Source organism: Macrosteles quadrilineatus, unplaced genomic scaffold, assembly GCF_028750875.1.
Source record: "Macrosteles quadrilineatus isolate MER2022 unplaced genomic scaffold, UCM_ALF_1.0 Scaffold_2__2_contigs__length_208266976, whole genome shotgun sequence".
In the NCBI taxonomy this organism is placed as follows: Eukaryota; Metazoa; Arthropoda; class Insecta; order Hemiptera; family Cicadellidae; genus Macrosteles; species Macrosteles quadrilineatus.
Window position 1 is genome coordinate 60841030 of NW_026542595.1, and position 16550 is coordinate 60857579.

At 33.3% G+C, this 16550-nt stretch overlaps 1 protein-coding gene across 1 annotated transcript in view; it reads right to left on the reverse strand.

Moving 5' to 3' along the window:
- The window catches only part of LOC128984283 (uncharacterized), an 87157-nt gene extending 74650 nt beyond the window's left edge, over window positions 1–12507 (reverse strand). The window contains exons 1-2 of the mRNA XM_054403586.1: window positions 12049–12507; window positions 11171–11288 (exon numbers count right to left, since the gene is read on the reverse strand). Coding sequence (XP_054259561.1) covers window positions 11171–11288; window positions 12049–12507 — 577 coding nt within the window. The remainder of the gene's footprint in view (window positions 1–11170; window positions 11289–12048) is intronic.
- Between the last annotated feature and the right edge of the window lie 4043 nt (window positions 12508–16550).

The following is a 16550-nucleotide window of genomic DNA, read 5'->3' on the forward strand; positions in this document are numbered from 1 at the left end:
AGCATAACCCTGAAAATCGAGCTGGTAAAACTACTTCAATATCAGTGTCTGAGCTCACACCATGAACATTTTTCAAGTGTCGTTTCTAACAAAAATGCCTTTCAAAGTTTTTATCACAAAATCGACTTGTATAGAAATCCTAGTATCAGGTTAGGAAAACCTGAGCCAACCAGTCTAAATATAGTCCAAGCGTTCAACCAGGAAGAAGTCAATACTTATTTTAGAAATCTTGAACAGGTGTTTGAAAAGTATAAATTTAAAGAGGGTCGAATCTACAACGTCGACTAAACGGGAATAAATATCTTTTAAAGGCCTGAGAGGATTCTTGCTCCAAAATGTGTCAAACAAATAGGAGTGACATCATGGGAAAGAGGGAAAAATGTAACAGCGGTATGTTTTTTGAGTGCAGCAGGCAGTTATGTGGCACCTATGCCCATTTTTCCTAGGAAAAAGGATGAATCCTCTTTTGAGAAAATGAGGACTAGTTGGAGCTTTCTATGGATGTTCCATCAATGGTTGGTCTAACGAGTCTTTGTTTTACCAACGGATTTAGCACTTCCAGATTAATGTTATCCTCGATCGAAAATCCAGTGCTGCTTGTACTATGTAACCACAGCAGCCATATCTCTCTGGAGATCTTTGACTTTTGTAAACAGCATGATATCGTCATGGTGACGATCCCACCGCATACATCACACAAGGTGCAACCTCTCGACGTTACCTTCTTTTCTTCTTTGAAAGCAGCGTTCAACCGAGAGTTTGACCTTTATATGAAATCAATAGTGTATGAAAAAATTACACTTTACGAGCTAGCTGAGCTTTTCAATAAGGCTTATGCAAGAGTTGCAACAATGGATAAGGGGCAATCAAGTTTTCGATGATGTGGCCATATTGCCTCTTAACCTTGATAAATTTAAAAATATTGATGGTGAACCATGTGAGTCTTTCAGCGGTTGAACTTTAAGTATAAGAGACGCTGACTGAAGTAAAAGAGAGAAATAGATTACGTCCCTTCAACAAATCAACCAGAAAGGGAAAGTTGAACCATCAATTTGTTTCGTAACCTGAAATCGTTACGATTTCAGTACCGGATTTCCATTGGCGAAATAAGCCGTATTGTGAAAACAACTCTGGCTGCACTAAATAAGACTCTTGAACCCATATTTTTTACCAAACATGTCTAAAAAGCAACTCTTTCCGAAAGACCAAGAATATTATGAGAGATGGAATTTTCCAAATTGTAATGGTGCCATCGACGGTAAACATGTGAACATTAGGTGTCCAAGAAAATCGGCTTCCTTGTCCTTCAAATACAAGGCATTCTTTTCAATCGTACTGTTAACAGTAGTAGATGCAAATCATAGATTTATGTATGTATAAATAAAGAATGAGATTTTTCAGCTTGATTTTAAATGATATATCGGGAATACGTGAGGGTGGAAAATTATATAGGGATATGTAGACAAAGATCAGGATTTTTTGAAAAAAAGTGGCCAAAAAATGATCACCACGATTTTTTATGGGAAAAACGCCTAAACTGGTTGTATGTATATTTCCTATATTGCCACTACTACGCATGATGGAAACAGTGTATGTATGTTGCATACGTGAGGATTAGTAAGTTGGAAAATTATATAGTGATATGTAGACAAAGATCAAGATTTTTTTTAAAAGTGGCCAAAAAATGACCATTATGTTTTTCTTATGGGGGAAAACCCCCCTAAACTGGGGTATATTTCCTAAATTGCCACTACTACGCATGATTGAAACAGTGTATGTATGTTGCATGGGGTTCTATTTTACTCTTCAAACCTGAGTACCTTTCATTTTTCCAGCCCCATCATAACACTGTCCTCGACAAATGTCTCGTTCAGGTCTAACCTCGACAGTACATCTTGTATTATTTCGGTCAGAGTTTTCGCAGTTGTCGAAGATTTCTCATATAAACAAATAAAGTCTACAGAAATCTCAAAGTCATCATTGACATGTCTTACAGCCTACATAAGGAAACTTGTTCTTTTGCCGACATATCCGTTGTCCCATCTACTATTAAGGAAAAATATTTATCTTCTTTTATGTTATCATTGATTTTCCGCATAACATCTAAGGCCAAGAGCTCCAGGATTTCATTCTGGTTGTCATGAGTAAGCCACACTTTTTTCTTTGAAGCCATTCTTTCAGTTCGGGAATGCCATTTGCTCTCAACTGCAAAAGTTCATAGAAATTTCCTTCATTGTCTCCGTGACCTCTTAAAGCCATGGTACGGCTGGCTAAATGCTTAATTGAAGACACAATGCTAATAAGTGCTTTTTGTGCAGCCATCATCTGATTATTTATTTGATTAGACAACTGTGCCGTAATTGGAGTTTGGTCGAAAGGACATTATTGATGCAACTGACGCTTTATGGCATTCACTGCTTTCATGAGAATAAAACTTCTCAGAAGCTTTTCTCCAATTTGAAAATCCACTGATAATGTTTTGTCTACTTTCGTTTTGGATATCCCCTCTAAGTTAAGCTTGTTTGCTTTCAAACAAACAAAGCATTTTACTTATCAGATTCAAAATTCCAGTGTAACCACGACCATTTTTTATTCCACTCTAGCTTAAACGATCGATTAACTCCACTTATAACTGTCGTTGGGTATTTAATAGTCAAGGGTTGAAATGGTTCATTACCTTCATCTCTTTCAAACGTAGATGGCGTTGAAGCTGGAACAGAGTCACTGGCTCCAGGATTAACACTTGGACTACTTTGCACTACAGTATCACACTGTTTTCACCACAGCCATTTTCACTTAACGATGTGTCAACCTTAATTTTCTTATTAAGATAGTTCGTGATTTTCTATCTATCATTACTGCAGATAAATTGTAAAAATGAAGAAAAAACCACTCATAACAACACAACTCTTCACTGCCTGGAACAAACATATGGGTGTTCCAGAGAACAGAAATTCTGTGCTTGGCACGTACTGAAGGCATGGCGGAATAACATAAACAAAAAAATCGAATCAAAAGATAAAAGAGTTCAAAAACTCTTAAAAACGTAAATGTATGAATTGGACAACAATACTTTCCAAGAGCTCCAAAAAGAGCTGGATACTATGAAAGATAATCAAGAACTAAACTCTTTCTCTCAATATTTTGAAAAGTCCTATTTTATAAACGAGCGGTTCAAAACCTGGGCTTACTGCTATCGGGTCCATGCTGGTGTTAACACCAATATGTCAGTTGAACATTTTAATAGATTATTAAAGTAGTGCTATTTGAAAGGAAAACAATTTCGCCGTCTCGACAAGACACTGTGTGCAATTCTAAATTTGCTTAAGGGCAAACCATTTTATCTTTTGATAAAACTAAAAAGAGAAAAACTATTAAGAAGACCACGAGTCATGAGAAAAAATCATAAACGGAGTTTGACTTCTGATAACATGATCAACAAAACTGAAGACAAGGCATGGCAGGTATTTTCATCGGACAAAACCGAATTGTACACAGTGAAAAAAGTTCAGAACTGTAAAACTTGCCTCCTTCGGTTTCATCACTGTGATTCATGTTTTCATGAATTTGTTTGTTTCTGTATGGACAATTCCATAAAAAACAACATGTGTAAACATATCGAAGCGGCTGAAGGGAGCCTCACGGGATGAAGATGATGTTGCACCGTTTTTCGCGACTCGCGAGCGGCGTGAGCAGGCATGAACAGAATCGTCCGCTAGGCCTACTGGCGTGTGACGTCATTTTTTCTACTTCATTCGTTGACTGAGTCGTTGAGTTAGGTTAAGAAGCCTGAATATACTTGTAATAAGGTTTGTTTTGTAATTATAATACAGTTTGATTAATTAAGTGAAGTGGGTGTTAGTTAGTGCTAAATTTGTAATATTACATGTCATTCATTCATCATTAACGTTAATTTCTCTATTATTTTGTATATTTTCTCCCATAATGTCTGTTAATGACCCTGATAATGTGTTATCAGTTATTTAATATGTTTCTCCTTGTTAATGTTTTATTTTCTCCAGTTTTGTTCATTGTTATATAATATCCCATCACCCCACAGAAATTTCATCCTATTTTATGTTACAATATAATATTTATGCCAATTCCCACCATATCTATCCTGTACTTATCAAAAACCAACAATAATCATTTACTTAAAATAATTTATAATTGTAAGAAAATCGCAATATAGTAATAATCTTAAATATAGTATTATTTTTCAAAATTATCCAAAGAAAATTAAAATTACTGTGGCAAGTGTCATTTAAGTGAATTAACCAGCTGTACATTATTTCAGCAATGGACATGGACTTCCTGAGCTTTCAACCATTGCCTCTCCCCAGATCCTGCCAACTCTTCACAGTGTTAACATCGCTTTGTAGAACATTGTGCTTGACTTAAATTAAATTCATCCCAAATTGTAATCTAAATTTTAAATTGTTTTTAAATCAAAAGTATTAGGGAGAAGTGCCTTGAAAAGTACCAAATTTTAACCAACCCCTATTTTATTTATTGCTTGTGGTTCAAAGGTGAAGACAAGAGACTCCAAATTGGTAACCATCATCCATCTTTTAAATAACTAAGGACAAATCTTCATTGGACATTTTGAATCAACATAGCCTAATAGGCCCAATTATAACTGAAATTCATCAAGATCTATTTATTTCAAATTGAACCTTTATTCCAAATTTAATCCTCAAATCTTATTTTATTCCTTTAAACTCAGTGAAATCATTTTTGCATCTTTCTTTGGACAATGACATATTACAATATAGCATCATAAACCTAGCCTATTTCAGAACAATAATTAAATTACCTGCATTTAAAGTTAAAAGCCTAATATATCATTCGAACCGGCACGACCACCCCTCCTTGAGATCAAGAGCTCATATATTTCAATATTAATCACTTCAGAAGAAACCAACCCAATATAACCATTATAACCTAGAATCTTTTTATCCACTTTGGAAGCCCCCACCATTTTGTAAATTTACCATTGTTAGACCCTTTAGAATTCAACCAATATCTTATATTTGTAATTCGCTAATAAATTTTATATTGTAACTTACCAAACCTATTTATTCTTACCTAAGTAATTCTTATATTATAAGATTAAGATTAAGACTTACCTCATTAGACATAAATGAAACACAAATTAGGAATGATCTTTATCAAGAAATGACTTTGAGTTCAAAGTGGGCTAACTTAATGGCCAAAGGAATTTTGTAGGCCTAAGTTAATAAATAGATCTATAGAACGCTTTAAGGTGCGTAGCAAATTACAATAGTAGCACATTGATCTCACTTCATTAGGCCATGGTCACAATCCTTTATGGTTTCAAACGTCATTTTAACTCTTAAGAGTAATTAAGTGAATATAATTTATCGATGTAAATTAAGTTAATTTAATAAGTTAAGGTAAGTTACTTCCTAAACTCAAGTAAGTTAGGCCTTAAAACCAAGTTTAACTGTGGGACATTTATAGAAGTGCTGCAAAATGTTAGAAACTGAAGTACCGATCAAAATTCAAATCGTGTTTCTGTATTCCTGGGATGGTAAGAATGTCTTTAGCTCTTGATTAAGATCAAAGTTGTTTATTTAGAAGTTGTTTACATATAGTGCAAATATTTCCTAGCACACTGTATAATGAAATCCAAAATTATGTTGAATTAATAATTTTGTGACTTAAATGACGTGGATTTAATTTATCCCAAGTACAATAAATTTAGCCTGTAAATCAAATTAAATTACTAGGTACTATCCTGACTTGTAACCCGGATATTCTGCGAATTTTAAATTGTACTGTATGAAACAGAATTCCGCAGATATAACACAGAAATAACATATATAGTTATTTTGGTGAAGTTAAGTTTTAATATGTTTTTGTTCTCACTTCTCAATTGCCCTTTAAATTTGATTGAGGCATTGCCAGTTGTCAACAAGTGAAAAAATATACTTACGAAACCCTCACAAAACGTTATTATAATCCATGGGTGTTAAAATCATAGCATTTTATAGAATACTAGGTGAAACCCGTCGAAATCGACGGTTATTTTCAAGGATTACGCTAATTCATCTAACTGCGATAAATTGAGTGAAATTGTACATATTTTGAGCATTTAGCATTGTTTAAAGATTAATAAGTGTAAAAACAATAATGATAGTTACCAAATATGGTTGATCATTCAATGAATAAAATATCTCCCATACTGTACGTCATCGGAGTTATTAGTATATTATCTGGTATCTCATCGTTTGGATTAAACTTTAAATAGTATTAAAATCGTATTGGTGGATCTTTTGTAGTTAAACACTTCCGTGATTTCATCAGTGTAATGCAGATTAATCTATGATTTAATTTGAAAAAAATATCTGTTTGTTGGGAAGACACGTTCTAACTTCAAAGGGAGATATCCATTACAGTGTAAGTTTGATTTTTCCTTCGTCATGTCGCGTCAGTTCATATCGTACTTCTGTGCTAATGAATAACCCTCTATCACAGTTTTGAGATTTGTTGTGGAGTTACTGTTAAAGCTGGAATTCCTTGACATGGGAGATGTCAGTTAGTTGTCTCAGCCATATCAATTACATAAAGTTGTCAATATAATCTCTCTACGGAATGTGAGGTGTAGTGGAATATACTTGAAGTGAAGTTGGCTTTTATTCTTAAACTGTTAGGGGCCTCCTCATTTATATGGGGCTTCATTGACAACAAATAATGCAAATGACATAGCAATGGGACATTTCCAAAAAGCAAAAATACTGTAAATTTGCTGTTATGTGGTAAATATTGACGTTTACATGCATTGTTAATCAACGTATCTTATAAAGGATGATAAGATCTAGTTTAAAAGGAATATAACCTTTCTGTCATGACAGTAGCTGCTTAAATATTATTTACTCATTGGGCCATATTTACAGCCAAAATGTTGTGTTATTTTCAATAACATATGGGTAAGTTACATAGATTTTTTTGCTGCTGATCAGTGCACTTTAAGAATATATATTTTGGAGATAAATTAAATGGTTTTTGTTGCAGAGTAGCGCTAGTAAACATGCACAACCCTTTTCGTTAGTCTAATAACATTCAAAGGCTCTCTAAGAATTCAAGTTCTTATTTGTTTAGGTACATATCCATATTATGTTTTCACTAAGCTGAATGAATACATCGAAGTAACCTTTCTGAAAAGTCTGCAGTATATTGCAGTTTTCCAGCTTAATGACTTTATTTATCATGCAAATATTTCTACATAAATATTGTAAAATGTTTTATCCAGTTGCTGTAAACTACTATTGATTTAACAAAATATGGACACGGCTCATATAGGCACCGTGCCCTTCTGCACTTGTAGGCTACTATTTTGTATTGTATTAAACAATTTAATATTTTTCCAATGATTGAAAACATGTATGACAATAATCTCATGAACCTATGATGATCTGTCTAGAACAATATGATAAAAATAAAGACAAAAATGGTGAAAAGGGCAGTCACTAACCCGTAAAATAGATATAAGGTCAATAAGAAATAATTTTAAGAGTTACTGTGATAAAAGGATTTTCCACTGATTTCGTGATGGTATATATTGCAAAACATAACATGATACAGAAAAAAAATAATTTTAAAATCAGAAAATAACATTGCAAATGCTTCTTTTGGACAATTCAGTAACTCCCAATTAATGTGTCTTGTTTAAAATACAATTTACAAATTAACAGCTGTTTCATTAAAAAGTATTATCCACATGGCCAAAATGTAAACAAATCTGTAGAGGGATCTTTAAAGGCTTCTGGGGCAGAGCCCTAAGGGAATTTACTTCGTTTTTCTTTTGATAACCCATCTACAGACCAAGACCTTTCTTTTGACACCCCTACCAAGTTTCTACGCCCAGCCGTTCTCTCAAATTAGTGAAGACAAAGTTTCCAATTAAATTTTTAGATTCCCCCATGTTAATCTTATGGGAGAAAATCCAACTTTGATGGAAGATCCTGCCCAAACTAATAAAGATATCAAAAAACGAAAAACACTTTGCAAAACTACAGATCAGGGCAATTCTTTTGACATTTTAATCATCAAAATCGGTCCAAAAATGAGGGAGGAGTTCTGTTCGCAAAAATCGGCTTAGCGTATTATATATATATAGAATAGATAGAATAGATGTTGATTGAAGTTTTACTCTTAGGAGATATTTGTAAAAACAATATGCGGGTGATATGGGTACGGCTGCCGGGGTTCTAAATAGTTCTTAAACAACTTGGGTGCGCTCTACCTCAGCTCGGATTTCTCAGTGTGCCTATACAATTGCACTTAACAACGCCATGGAGAGCGCTTGCAAGCCTTTTGAATCTGGGGGATTACATCGTTATCCTTAAACTTTTCAGCAAACAAAATGCATATTCTTGTTTGTAAGAACCTATTGCACATTTTTACAGTCTGAACTTATTGAAAATCCAGGCAGGGGTACATGGCATGCACTTTCGAAAGTTACATGAGCGCATTTGGTTACATTTAATAGACGTACAGCAGGCGAAACTCAACGATTGACACTTGAAACGTACAAAAAAAGAATTGCCAAACAATAAATGAAAAGAGAAAAAAAAGAACAGATTTCTTATTATTTTTATTGAAAATCCAGGCAGGGATACATGGCATGCTCTTTCGAAAGTTACATGAGCGCATTTGGTTACATTTAATAGACGCAGAGTTGGCGAAACTCAACGATTGACACTTGAAACGCACAAAAAAAGAATTGTCAAACAATGAATGAAAAAAGTAAAAAAAAAGAACAGATTTCCTATTTTTTTCTTAAGACAGACTTTCCTATGGGTTAAATTAAATGCTTATCAAAAATATTGTAATTTGTTGTAATTATCTGTGAACTTTGGAAATTGATCTTTGTTCATGTGGAAAATATTTTATTGTATTTCGCTTCTGATTTTTATAAGTTTGTTTGTTTGTTTCATTAGATTTTATAAGTTTATTTTTAATAAGCTCGGCGTACAAAAGATTTGAAATATGATAGACGAACTAAACCACCCGTATAGGCAAAATATGATTCAGGTATTCGTTCTGATGTTGTCTGGAGAACGACTAAGTTTTTTCGTAGGCTAAACAAAATAAAAGTGTTTTTATTTTTCTAGTAGTATAATAAGGACTCACCAAAACTTTTTGTCTTATTTTCATTATTTCAAACATTGAAAATAATTTAGTTGCATTATTGTTTTCTCTTGAAATGTCAAGTTTTATGTCACAATAAGATAATATGATAAGCAAAATTGGTGCAAAATCACTAGGACGTAAAATGTTTTACGTATTTGGATGTTATAATTTGAATGTACGGATTTGTCTATAAAACATTAATTAAATAGATCTTGTAAACAATTATGACTCTTGTTATCTGTTATCAATTTGTTTAGTTTGTTTCTAGTATAATCACAAAAAAATATTCCTATTGAATGTGTTCTTTATTAATACTTTTATCAAGAAACTATAATAAATAAATTTAGGATGATATGTTTTCTCTTAATACAAATCTTGTTACAGTGTCCCATTTCAATATGAAGATTTCAATATTATAAAGACGTGAAACTAATGTAGGCCTACATACATATCAATGCAAAATAAAAATGAATAAATTCATTTCTGTGGTTCAGTTTTGGCAGACAGCTAAACTGTATGTTATATGATTATATGTTATATGTTAATATTATACGATCAGCAAAACTGGTACAAGGTCATAAGGACGAAAATATATTTTACTAATTTGGTCACATTACAAAAGTAAAGTCGTGTATAATTTGTATTTACGGATTTCTCTAGAAAAAATAATTTTAGAGATATTGTAAACTATTATGATTTTTGTTATCTATTATCAATTTGTATAATTTTTTTCTAGTATAATCAATAAAAATATTAAAATTGAATGTGTTTTTTTAAATACTTTGTTTAAGGAACTATAATAAATGTAGGAAGATTTTATGTTTTTCTATTTATAAAAGTCTTGTTACATTGTTATTCTGAAGACGGGATCAGATTCCAGATCCCGAAACGTTGTGTATTGTTTTTTTTACATTCGTGATGGAAAATGTCCGCAATAAACCTTTGAACTACATTGTTATATTTCTATATGGGGTTTAAAATATTATAACGTCGTGAGACTAATGTAGGCCTTCATTGTAAAATGTAAATAAAACAGTCTGTGGTACAGTATTAGCAAACACCAAACCTTAAATGTCTGATGTTCATTATTTTAAACAGTCAAATATTTTAATTGCAATTTTTTTTATTAAATGTCAACATTTACGTTAAAACCAAGCTTAAAAATGTATAAGCAAACTGGTATAAAATCATTAGGACAAAAACATATTTTACCTATTTCAATGTTACAATTTGTTGATTTCTCTTGAAAAGATTAATTATAGACACATTTTAAACAATTATAAATTTGGTTATCTATTATCAATTTTCAAAATTTGTTTCTTGTATAATCAATAAAAATGTTGTTGAATTGCGTTTTATTTTAGAACTTTGTTTAATTTACTAATAATAAATGTAGGAAGATGTTATGTTTTCTTTTATATACAAATCTACGAAGTTTAAAATATTATAACGCTGTGAAACAAAATGTATGTTTCCATATAATTTAATTGCGAAATGGAAATGAAGAAAGTTTTTTGGTACAGTATTCGCAAAAAAATCTATATTGTTTTATGTCACCACATAAAGCTAATTTGGAATTTCATGACCTTATGAACCATGTATATTTTTGTTTTGATGCCTGAGATACACAATTATAACTTATTATTATGTTGGACACTTAATCTCTTATATTATATATTACAAAACTATTATTAAATATGATTAAAACAGTCGTAAAACATTTTTCGTCATACTGCTTTAAAAACAACTTGTTTTTGACACATGCGTTGGCATTCATAAATTCTTTTTAGTCTTTGGATAATAACATATGTTTTGATGATTAGTATCGTACTAGTACTTAAAAGATCAATGTTGATGATACTTTTGATTCGAGGTTGTGATAAATCGATTAAAATGAATTCGGTTGTAAATTATGGTAACATTCATTGTTGCATTATTGTTATTATTTTTGCGTTTGTTTCTCTTACACCCCTGGTGAGTGGTACAACTGTAAAATATTCAGAACAGGTACCAGGCGCTCGTTTTATAGCAAAATGCTTTCCGTCTATTGCGCCAACACATAGCGGGAAATTCCATTTAGCTTCAAAATTTCTTTGAATTTTCATCCATTCCTCCACAGTGTTTGGAACCTAAAAGAAGTAACATTCTTAATACTTAATATAAAATATAAATATATCTAAGATATTCTATATACGTAATATCTAAGATATAAAATTTATTTTAAGGATACTCAAACTACTTCAAAGTCAAATGAATGTAACTACTGCAGATGCTGAAACTGAAGAGGATGAGGGTGCTATTGATGATTCCCATGAGGAAAACACAACAAAATCCGATGCCGGTGCCGATTTCCAGAAGCCTAGGACCAAAATACGTCGTGTAAGGATTGACAAATTACAACAAATAACAGCCAATAATCGGGCATCCACAACAAGCAATGTTTCTGCTGACGATGTTGACCTATTCGGGAATTATGTAGCAGCACAATAACAGGAATTGCCATTGAGGAATCGACTAACTTGTGAAGAAAAAATTCAGTCGATGCCAAAGGGAGGTTGGCATTTCTGGCATCACCAGAACCTCCTTTGTCATCACCTTCTCCTATGTTGTCAGGAAAGTCTTCATATGGCAATTTATCCGTTGACGATGATGAATATACAACAGTACAACACACGTATACAACTGATGGGCCATTTCTGTATCGTCAACTGTAGTAAATCTTTGTTTTGATTGTTTTTCTTAAATTTGTCAAATTATAATATGTTAATATAGTTTCTGATACAGTTCTGATGCCATTTTATTTAGGAACTCCTTAACCTGTGTAAATTAATACTACTTTACAAATCCTAATCTATAGTTTCTATGAATAAGTTAGGATTACATTCTTACTTTCAAATAATCTTGTAATGCAGAAATAATGGCTTTTAGAACAGAAGGCATAAAATATGAGATGGTGTTGGCTGGTAAACGAAACATAAGTCCTAGACTTTGGTAACTGTCGCCAGTAGCTAAAAAACGTAATGCGACCTCTAGTTTTGTACGGGCAGGAATTGCGCTCCTCATTACAGTATCACGTTTAGAAATTGTTGGTTCAATTAAACTTAACAGGTGATTAAATTGCATCACACTCATTCTCATAAATTTCTTATATTCAAGAGGATCTTCCTCTGCAAGTTCAAGGAATATTGTACTCGAGGCCCCCATTTCCTCTCTCCGCCCTACCCACTCTCTTACCCAACAAGAGATTTTCTTACTCAACAGATCTTTGGGTTCTTCACTCAAACACGCTGTAAGTTCACTAACAACCTCACAGAAAGAATTTTCGAATTGTACATCAACGTCCTCCATGGTATACGATGTAGTGTGCTCACATCTCAGTGCAGAACTGAGGAAACTACACCGGTAGTGGCCGCAACTACTGGAAGCCACTATTTGCCCCGTCTAAAGGGGTTCATCCTTTCCAGTAGAACTGGCCGATACTACTGGCCTTTTAATTTTAATACAGGTTTTCGTGAAATTTGGCATCAAATATTTTAAATGGCCGCCATTTTGAAACGGTTAATGATTTTTTAGTATAATTTCTAACGATAATAGGTCTTAATAAGATTAACATTTTTGCAAAATATCAAAGCTGTATCTCAAACCGTTTAGGAGTTATTAGTTTTTTTGTAAAAAACACATAAATACCGACAGTCGGTAAACTAGACACCACAGACCCATGTTCGTATGGTGAAATGTGTTTGTCTTGACCTAAGGAATAACGCTATATACAAGTGTCCAGAGAGTTACGGGACACCCTGTATATGATAGCACAACACACAATTTCAGTGATCAACAAAGTAATCCACTAAAGGACTGCACATTGACATTTGAGGAGATTAATACATATCACCATACACATCAATAAGTAAACTATTCAATAAAATGCAAAAACATTTTCTCTGAAGAATAAAGATATCTTGTTTGGACCAAATCACATATCTGCTTCAAAACGATCATAGAAGAGGAGAAGGTAAATGGTGAAGAAGATCTCGGCAACATAAACTCTCAAAACATTGTGTAAATAAAATCCTATAATCAATTCATTATCATCAAGTGTAATAATTATTGTATATTAGAGGAGATCGTCATGAACCAATTAATCGCGAGTGCGTGTACCCTTTCCCCATTTCCCAAGTGAAAATTGTGAGAACATATCTTTAACATTGCTTCTATTGCTATTCCCCTGTGTCAGGTCATGAACTATCTTAACCCTCACTAATTTCCCCATTTATGTTTTGTTCCTGTGTTTATGTAAATTTAGATTAAGAAGTTTCTAATCATCATCATCCAATAATACCAATCATTTAATGTGACCCATAACTAGCTTTAAATATGATTCATACTAAATGATTCATGAAATCCATTTCATATTCGTTCGAAATTTGTCTTTCATTCTATCTCATACAAATTTCTGAGGAGATAAATTGTAATATTTCATGTCATTTCATTCATTATTTAGTATTAAGTTTCTTATAATGTTAACTTTTGTTCATACACCTTTGTTAATAATCACTCCTCAGAAAGGCTGCCCTAATATTCATTTTCCTAATTTTTATAATTTCATTAATATGTTCAATTAATCATTAATAATATTCATTCCATAGCCTATATTTTTTTTTACAAAGCCCACAACCTAATTATTTATTAAATATGTAAGAGAATTGCAATACATCAAGGTTTCTTATAATATCATTTCAAAATTAGTCCTTAAGGAATCAAAATTTAAGAAGCAGTGAAAGTGATCCCATGTGTTCAACAATGAATGGTGTGAACTTTGAGATGAAGAGAGAAGGAAGCCATTGAGAAGTTGAAATTGTTAGAAGAATGAGTCAAAATTTTACCTAAATCAAATTCATTCATCAAGAAGACCAGTTTCAAGTTATATCACAGTAGCCTAAACCTCAAGAGGACTCAACTCCATCATTGTTATCTTCAAAATTAAGTATAACCTTTTCTTTAAACTCTTTTAAATTTTGTGCTAATTGGACTTACCTTTTGGACAACACCAAAATTAGATTTTTTCATTGTTTGGATTGTGTAAGTTTAACACCTTAATTAGGCCTATATTTGGACACTATCAAATTTATTCATTCTTAGCATTCAAGCCAGCACGACACCCTACCCTGAGATATATCACATCTAAATTATTTGAACCTTCAAGTTATTATTGAAATTTATTTTTTATTTCAATTTAGTTTCAACCCCATAAACCATTGTCAATCCTTTCATTGTAACGTCAAGCCTTTTCTCATTGCATGTTAATTGTTCATTTGTTTAAATAAAACACCTTTTGTAATTCATATCTTTGTTAACTTATTAACTTTAAACATTTATAGAATAGGCCTAGCCTAAATGAATATTGTAAGGTGAGTTTACACAGCATTGCTTTGTGCAGGGTCAACTCGTCACTAACCAGGTAGGCTAAGATTAGTATTAATACTGTAATGAACAGTGATTAATTATTGTATTAACTATAGTCTAATGATAATGAATTAATAACCTGCACAGTTTGCAAGAATGTGTTTCAAAACAAAGATTTAGAAGAACACTACTTGGGAGAAGATGAAATTAAATTGAAAAACTCAAAGGCGGTTCTTTTCAACTAAGCTTAAAAACAAAAATAAAAACCCCTATTTTTAGAAAAATAAACTGGAATATTTCATTGTACCTATGTTAGTCATACTGAACCTGTTTGTTATTGTAGCAGACAACAGATGTTGTATGCGGTTATGTTTGTTTATATTACTGTGAACTGAGAAGCCTAACTTCAAACCTAGGTCCTCCACCCAGTCTAGAACTTTTTTAGGGAAGTCTCAAACACATCAGACCTCTGCCTAGAGACCGTGCCTGCACAAAGTAAGACATGCCCTTCTGGCACAACTCTTAATTTATGTGCGATAATGTATTCGAAATAAAATAACTGAATTAGAACTTTTATGTCAGGACAGAAAGTTAAATGTTCTATGTGTAAGCGAACACTGGTTAGTTGAAGACGAGGCTCTTTATTACCAGGATATAGGTGGTCTGACCCTAGTGGCTAAATGCTGTCGCAAAACCTCGTGGAGAGGGGCTGCAGTTTATGTAACTAAATCCTGGAAATGTATCCCTCTAGACCTGGACAACAACAGTTTGTTTGAGACTAATTGTAGGCTATTCTATGGTCTTAAATGTATAGGTATTAGGTAAAGGCCTCGAAGCAGGCAAAATGTTTTGCGGTATCATGAATATGCCTCGACCTAGCACTAACGTTAGTAAGTATACTTCTGCTGTGAGGGATTCTCTTCATACCATAGCGCAGGTCTCAATGAAAAAGGCTACATTAGAGGCTATTGAAAAGAATAATGAAGCCACAGTCCCCTCTGACCTGGAAATAGCTTTTGATGGCACTTGGCAGAAACGAGGCTTCGTTTAAAAAAATGCCGCCTGTACTGTCACTAGCATTGACACAGGCAAGGTGTTGGATGTAGAGGTCCTGAGCAAATATGTAGTGGTTGTGACAGAAATAAATCTGATGAGAATACAATTGCTCATGAAAGTAGTTGTTTGAAAAACTATGAAGGAACTAGCGGCGGTATGGAGACAGCCGCTGCTGTAGCTGTTTGCCAACGATCCGTGCTCGAACGGGGAGTTCGCTACACCAAATTTCTTGGAGATGGTGATAGTAAGGCATTCAATGCAGGGTTAAGGAGTAGCCTAAGCCATATGGGGATGTCCCAATAGAAAAACTGGATTGTATTGGTCACGTCAACAAAAGAATGGGTACCCGTCTGCGAACTTTAAAAAAGAATATTGGCGGAAAACCCTTGCCTGACGGTAAATCCATAAAAGGAGCTGGATGGCTAACTGACACCCTAATAGACAAGTTCCAGCAGTACTATGGCAATCCTATTAGAGAAAATCTGAACGACTTAGAAAAAATGAGGGAAGCTGTTTGGGCTATCTGGTGCCACAGGAAATCCACCGATGCCGAACCGTGTCACATCCTTTGCCCACCCGCCCCGGATACGTGGTGCACATAGAACAAGGCCATTGCCGACAAAAAAGATTACAAACACAACCCAGTACCAGCAGCAGTAATGGAGGCAGTGAAGCCTATTTGTAAAGATTTGGTTGATCGTTCTCTTCTACGACGTTGCCTACACGGCAAAACCCATAACGTAAACAAAAGTTTTAACAACATTATGTGGAGTAGAGTTCCTAAAAATGTTTTTGTGGGACGTAAAACACTTGAACTAGGTGTTTATGATGCTGTCACAGTGATGTAAAACGCCCTGGCGTTTAAATCTCTTAATTATATTGGTAGGGAGTCAACACTTTTCTTTTGTCAACAAGAGGAAATAATTTATACT